This window comes from Ailuropoda melanoleuca, chromosome 2 (assembly GCF_002007445.2).
Source record: "Ailuropoda melanoleuca isolate Jingjing chromosome 2, ASM200744v2, whole genome shotgun sequence".
In the NCBI taxonomy this organism is placed as follows: domain Eukaryota; kingdom Metazoa; phylum Chordata; class Mammalia; order Carnivora; family Ursidae; genus Ailuropoda; species Ailuropoda melanoleuca.
In genome coordinates this window covers 22,891,216-22,898,884 of record NC_048219.1, presented here as the reverse complement: position 1 = coordinate 22,898,884, position 7,669 = coordinate 22,891,216, and the positions used below count along the sequence as shown (strand labels likewise).

The 7,669-nt window shown below is 40.7% G+C and overlaps 1 protein-coding gene across 2 annotated transcripts in view; it reads right to left on the bottom strand.

Moving 5' to 3' along the window:
• The window catches only part of LOC100471717 (cytochrome P450 4X1), a 34,241-nt gene extending 27,669 nt beyond the window's left edge, over positions 1 to 6,572 (bottom strand). The window contains exon 1 of one of the 2 annotated variants that reach the window (XM_034652064.1): positions 6,240 to 6,572. In XM_034652064.1, the coding sequence (XP_034507955.1) occupies positions 6,240 to 6,416 (177 nt within the window). In that variant the 5' untranslated portion in view covers positions 6,417 to 6,572. Of the gene's footprint in view, positions 1 to 6,183 lie in introns of both variants that reach the window. The other variant, XM_034652069.1, reaches the window with a different exon arrangement.
• Between the last annotated feature and the right edge of the window lie 1,097 nt (positions 6,573 to 7,669).

Below are 7,669 nucleotides of genomic sequence, written 5' to 3'. Positions count from 1 at the left end.
GGTATTTTCCCCAAAGATACAGACGTAGTGAAGAGAAGGGCCATATGCACCCCAATGTTCATAGCAGCATTATCTGTAATAGCTAAATCGTGGAAGGAACCGAGATGCCCTTCAACAGATGACTGGATTAAGAAGTTGTGGTCCATATATACAATGGAATATTACCCAGCTATCANATATTACTCAGCTATCAGAAAGAACGAATTCTCAACATTTGCTGCAACATGGACGGCACTGGAGGAGATAATGCTAAGTGAAATAAGTCAAGCAGAGAAAGACAATTATCATATGATTTCTCTCATCTATAGAACATAAGAACTAGGAAGATCGGTAGGGGAAGAAAGGGATAAAGAAGGGGCGGGTCCTCAGAAGGGGGAATGAAGCATGAGAGACTATGAACTCTGAGAAACAAACTGAGGGCTTCAGAGGGGAAGGGGCTGGGGGAATGGGATAGGTTGGTGATGGGTAGTAAGGAGGGCACGTATTGTATGGTGCACTGGGTGTTATACGCAACTAATGAATCATCGAACTTTACATCAAAAACCAGGGATGTACTGTATGGTGATTAACATAATATAATAAAAAACATTAAAATAAAAAAAATTATGAATGCAATAAACAATCTGAATGAAAATAAAACCATTCTGTTTACAACAGTATCAGAAAGAATAAAACATTCAGAAACAAATTTTAAAAAGATAAATGTAAAATTTATACTCTGAAAACTACAAAACATTGCTGAAAGAATTTTAAAAAGACTTAAGTAAATGTAAAGATGTCCCATGTTCATGGATCAGAAGACTCAATATTGTTAACATGACAATATTTCCCAAATTGATCTACAGATTCAACATAATCTGTATCAGAATCACACCCAGGTTCTTTGTAGACATTGACAAGCTGATCCTAAAACTTATATGGAAACCAGAGGCATCCAGAATAACCTAAATAATCTTGAAAAAGAACAAAATATGGGTGCTTGGGTGGCTCAGCGGGTTAAACGTCTGCCTGCAGCTCAGGTCATGATCTCAGTGTCCTGGGATAGTGTTCCGCATCTGGCTTCCTGCTCAGCGTGAAGTCTGCTTCTCCCTCTCCTTCTGCCCCTCCGCACTGCTCGAGCTCTCTTTCTCTAGCTCACTTGCTCTCTCTCAAATACATAAATAAAATCTTTTTTAAAAAAGAACAAAATAGGAAGACTCATGCTTCCTGATTTCAAAACTTACTACAAACAAAAGTAATTAAGACAGTGTGGTATTAGCATAAGGATAGACATATAGATCAATAGAATAGAATTGAGAATCTAGAAATAAACTTCATGTTTACAGTCAACTGATAACAGTGTCTTTTGTTCCAGTGAGGTGGCTCTTGGTGGGCCCTTGGATGAGGGCTGGTCACCAGAAAGATCAAGCCATAATTAGAAGCTTGGAATTTTCAGCCCCACTTCCCATTCTCCAGAGAGGGAGAGGGACCAGAAATGGAGTTAATGTTCAATCATGCTGACATGATGAAGCCTCTGTAAGAATTCCAAAAGTACAGGGTTTGGAGACCTTCTAGTCTGGTGAACATGTGGAGGTGCTTGTAGAGTGATGCGTCTGGAGAGGGCATGGAAGCTCTGCGCCCCTTCCCACATACCTTGTCCTATGCATCACTTCCAACTGCATCTGTATCCTTTATCATATTCATTTATAATAAACTGGCAAACAGTAAATTAACCGTTTTCCTGAGTTCTGTGAGCTGTTCCAGCATATTAACCAAACCCAAACAGGAGGTCACGGTGATTGGTCAGAAGCACAGTAACAACCTGGACTTGCCATTGGCATCTGAAGTGGGGAGGGGGTAGTCTTGTGGGGCTGAGTTCTTAATCTGTGAGATCTGATGCTATCTCTGGGTAGACAGTGTCAGAATTGCATTAAATTATAGGACACTCAGCTGGTATCACAGGATCGCTTGGTTTTGGGTGAGGGGTGGGGTCACTCACCCAACATCTGGTGTCAGAAGTGTTGTGAATATGGTCATAGTGTGAGAGTAAAGGGGAAACAGGAGGACTTGGTTTTTCCAACTCAGGTTCCAAAACAATTCAATAGGGGAAAAACAGTCTTTTCAACTAATGGTGCTGGGATAACTAGATATCCACAAAAAACAGAATAAAGTTAGACCCTTACCTTACACAATATGCAAAAATTAACTTACTGGATCAAGGATCTAAATAAAAGAGCTTAAACTATAAAACTCTTAGAAAAAAGCATAAATAATTAACCTTAGAATTGGTAGTCAGTTTCATTTCTATTCTAAAACGTAGAAAATCTACATTTTCTACACAAAACCTAGTTGTGTTTCTAACAATAAACAATGAGAAAATAATGAAAACAAGTCCATTTGCAATGGCATCAATAAGAATAAAATATGTAGAAGGTGAAACCAAGTACTGGAAAACCAAATATTCTCCACCAACAAGGTGAAAAACTTGTGCAGTGAGAACTAAACATTTCTGAAGAAATTTAAAAAGACATACATAAATGGAAACACATTCCTTGTTCATGGATTGGAAGATTTATTATTGTTAAGATGTCAATACTACCCAAAGCAATCTACAATTCAATGTAATCCCTACCAAAATCCCAATGATGTTTTCTATAGAAATAGAAAAATCCATCCTAAAATGTATACGGAAAATCAAGGGACCTTGAAGAGCCAAAACAGTCTTTAATAACAAGAACAAAACTGAAGGATTCACATTTCCTGATTTCAAAACTTACTACAGAGCTACAGTAATCAAAACAGTGTGGTTCTGGCACAGAGAGGCATATAGGCAAATGGGATAAAATAGAAAGTCTAGAAATAAGCCCCCAAATATATGGCCAAATGATGTTTGACAAAGGAGCTAGGACCATTCAATGGGAAAAGGACAGTCTTTTCAACAAAGGTTGCTGGGAGAACTGGATATCCACATGGCACAGAATAAAGTTGGGCCCTTCCTTACCTAACACCATATATGAAAATTAACTGAAAATGGTTCAAAGACCTAAATGTAAGACCTAAAACTGTAAAATTCTTCGAAGAAAACACAAGACAAATTCTTCATAACATTGGATCTGGTGATGATTTCTGAAATATGACACCAAATGCACAGGAAAAAAAAATATACAAATTGAACTTTATGAAAATGAAAAATTTGGGGGCATAAAAAAGAGTATAACAGGGTTAAAAGTAAAAAACACAGAATGGGAGAAATATTTGCAAATATCTGATAAGCGGTCAATATCCAGAATACATAAAGATCTTCTAAAACTCAAAACAAAAAACAAACAACCTGACCCAAATATGGGTAAAGGACTTAACTAGACATTTCTCCAAAGAAGACATACAAATGGCATTGAGCACATGAAACGATGCTTACGTCACTAATCGTTAGGGAAATACAAATCAAAAATATAAGATACTAACTCACACCCATTAGGATGACTGCTGTCAGGAAAAAACAAACAAACAAACAAACAAAAATCCAGAAAACAGCAAGTGTTGGTAAAAATGTGGAGAAATTGGAATCCCTGTGCACTTCTGGTGGAAGTGTAAAATGGTACTGCCACTGTGGAAAACAGCGTGGTTGTTCCTCAGAAAATTAAAAATAGAGTTACCATATGATCCAGCAATTCCATTTCTGGGTACGTAACCAAAGAATTGTAAGTAGAGTGTCAAAGAGATTTTTGTACACCCATGTTCACAATAGGTAAAATGTAGAAACAACCCTGATGGATGAATAGATAAACAAAATGAGGTATAGAGGTACAGTGAAATATTATTCAGTTTTTAAGAGAAAGGACATGCTGACATATGCTACAGTATGGATGAACCCTGAGGACATTATGCTAAGTGAAATAAACTAGTCACAAAAAGATAACTACTACACGATTCCACTTATATGAGATAGTAGTAGGCAAAATTGTAGAGTAGTCAAAAATATAGAGACAGAAAATAGAGTGGTGTTTGCCGGGGGCTGGGGAGAGACAGAAATGGGAAACTATTGTTTAATGGGTATAGAATTTCAGTTTCACATCAAAAGAGCTATGAAGTTGGATAGGTGTTGACTGCACAATATTATGAATGTATTTAATATCACTGAACTGTACACTTTTAAAAATGGTTAAGATAGTAAATTTTATGTTTTGGGCATTTTATCATGGTAAAGATGCTGGGAAAAAAGTCAGAAAGGTATCAGAATTTTCAACAGTGATCCTGAAAGCTAGAAGACCATGGAATGATATCTTCAAAATTCTGAGAGAAAATTATTTCCAAAGTATAATCCTATACCCAGCCAAACTATCCGTCAAGTTATGAATTTTGATAGACATTTTCAGCGGTTTGGAGAGCTCAAAAAATTCACCGGACATTTCTTCACTCAATCTCAAGAGGCTACCCATAAAAATGATGAAATAAATCAGGAAAAAGAAAAGACATAGTATCCAGGAAATGGAAGATATGACACAGGCTAGCACAATATCTTTGTACTTGGCCTCGAGAGCAACCAGTCCAGATTAGAACGGGAGGAGAGGTCTTTGGGAGAAATGCTTCCAGAAAAGCATAGCACAAAGATATTGTGCTAGCCTGTGTCATATCTTCCATTTCCTGGATACTATGTCTTTTCTTTTTCCTGATTTATTTCATCATTTTTATGGGTAGCCTCTTGAGATTGAGTGAAGAAATGTCCGGTGAATTTTTTGAGCTCTCCAAACNATATGTTTCAACATTTGGATATATTGTTGAGATGTGTTCGACATATTAAAAGCATTTGGGGAAAAAATAGTGAGACTTTGAAAAACTAAGCATATGAGAGGAGGAGGGTAATAACACCATGGGAGGAAAAAAGTTCTATGAGAAAAGGAACAAAATCAACCATTAGGTGGTAAGTAAACATTTACATAATCAAGATAATGTAAATACTAACTATTCTATTTAACAAAAAATACAATGTAACTATATTGGGACAGTAAATGATGAGGTGTAAGTGATGACTCATAAGGTAGTTAATGAATGGATATCTAAAATTATTAAATTAAGGGGCGCCTGGGTGGCACAGCGGTTAAGCATCTGCCTTCGGCTCAGGGCGCGATCCTGGCGTTATGGGATCGAGCCCCACGTCAAGCTCCTCCACTATGAGCCTGCTTCTTCCTCTCCCACTCCCCCCTGCTTGTGTTCCCTCTCTCGCTGGCTGTCTCTCTCTCTGTCAAATAAATAAATAAAATCTTTTAAAAAATAAAATAAAATAATTAAATTAAGAAATGCAACATAGTAATATTATTTTGCCGGTAAGGATTGAAATAAACAGGTAAAACAGTTGGGAGTGGCTGCTTTTGGGCAAAGGATCATGCAATAGCTCTGCTGGGGACACCCTCCCCACCCCAGCCATGTTCTAAAATTCTGCCCGGACTTCTATAGACTTTCCTTACTTCCCTAGGTACAGACACCTACTTCCCTCCAAGATCCCCTTGTCCCTAGGCCGCTATCAAAGCACTCACTGCCCTGTATTAGCATTTTCTCTTTGCGGTCTAAGTATGCATCTGGCTTGGGCTTTTGAGGGCTGGTACCTGTCTGCTCTTTGTAATTCCAGCACCCATCACACAATTCCACTCAAAGCTGGTTGACTGAATAAAACAGGGAATCAGGGGTGAGTGGATTTGGAGAACAGGAGGACCAGAGGTAAAGGTCTCCTTCTTACAAATTTCTATTCGTCATCACTTTTTGAGTGATTGTTGGGGGCTGCTCTCTATTTCACAAGAATCTTGGGAAAAGTTCATTTTCTCTGGTTGTAATGCACTAAGGGTGGCAACTAATTGCGTTCGATTTTGCATATTTTCTGCAGCTAAAAAGCATTATTTAGAATAACATAACTATTTCTTAGCGATCCATGCGGAAGGCTTTTTAAGATGCAGTACATAAATGCAAGAGATTGGTGAAGCAACTAGAGACCTCCCTGAGTTACAGGACGCTCCTTTTCGGTACTGTCTCTATACAGGTCCTCCCAGCCCCCGAAGCGTCCATTCCACGGGCTCCAGGCTTGTTTCCCTTTCTCTGCAGCGCTGTGGGGGAGCAAGCCCAGAGTAATGGAAAGATGCCGAGAGCCACAGGCTGGGCCAGAGAGCTATGTGCAGGATGCAGCGATGAAAGGAAAGGGAGGAAGCAGCCCACCTCTCCGCCCGCCTGGTATCCTCGGCAGCACCTTCTCCGTCCCTCGCTTCCATTACCTTCTGGTGCCCGTAGAACCAGTGGGTGGGGGGCCCGGGGAAGGGACGCAGGTCTCGCAGGAGCCGCCGCCGCCGCAAGTAGAGCTTGATGGCCTGCAGCAACCCCAGGGCCAGGCAGAACACGAAGGCCAGGTACAAGGGCCGCGCCCAGCGCGTCTCGAGCCAGGAGGACTCCATCGCTGCGCGCCGCGCGGGTCGCGGGCAATCTCCGGGCCCCCCCCACCCCCGGGCCGGGGGGATGGGCTTTCTCAGCGCTGCGCCTGGAGGATGGCCCAGCCCCGCGCGCCTCTGTGCCGCCGAACAAGCTCCCTTCTTCCCCGGGGAGGAGGAGGAGCGCTGGGAGGGACTGCTTCAGCTTGGCCAGAGGAGGCAGGGGCGAATTTTCTAACCCTTTCTAACCCTTTATCAATTGAGGAGAATCTTCATTCAGGGCGACTTCTTAATGCCCTTCTGGAGTGTCACACTTCAGCTGTGACAGTTTTCAATCACGGAAGGTCAGAATTAAGGTTTTGAAATAATACCAAGGCTGAGGCTATTGTTTTTCTTCTTTGCCACAAATACATGGTAAACTGCTATGTTAAAAAAAAAAAACAAAACCCAAACCCAAAACCCTTCTTCCCCGCTCTGAAATTCTGCCAGAACCCACAGGCATCTGGGAGTTGGGAATGGATATGTATAATCATTAAACTTATATAGTGTGGCTTGTCCAGTGGTGTGCTGGTAAATGTTTTACAGTTGGTCTTCACTAGGATTTCTAGCGTTTGCCAATGTCCACCATGTACTATTTCAAGCTGCAGAAGACACTACAGATACAATCAGGGCCCACTACATAATGCGTGGATCCCAGTGCAAAATGAAAATGTGGGGGCCCTTGTTAAAAAGTTATTAATACCTTCAAGATGATGACAGCAGAGCGTTAAGCCAAGCACACACCCTTCGGAGTATGGGGCCCTATTTAATGCCCATGAAGCCAGCCCTGGATAAAAGAGACATAAATAAACTCAAGAGCATTGATAATAGGAAAATGTAGTAAAATATTTAGAAAGTAATGAAGTTTTGGTATTTATTACTTATTAGGTGGTAAACTAGGATCCAGCAGACCTGACTTCCCAAGCTGCTGTCCCCCAATCCCAACCTTCTTTATAAGCATTGCCCAAAATTCATTCATTAATTTATTTATTTATGCTAAGAAAGGCACATGTTAGGTGTTGGCTTTACAGCCTTGAACAATAAACTCAATCTCTACTACAACCTCTATTCTCCTCCCTGTCACTGCCCCCACTCCTCAAGCCCCCACCCCAGTCTCCGTTGCCAGGTTTTATTTGGTGGGTTAATAGTTAAGACAGACTCCAGTTGTGATAACTTCATCTGGACCAAGTAGCAGTCCCTGGGATGTTCCATTATGTCCCACACATTAAGTGTTACAGCTC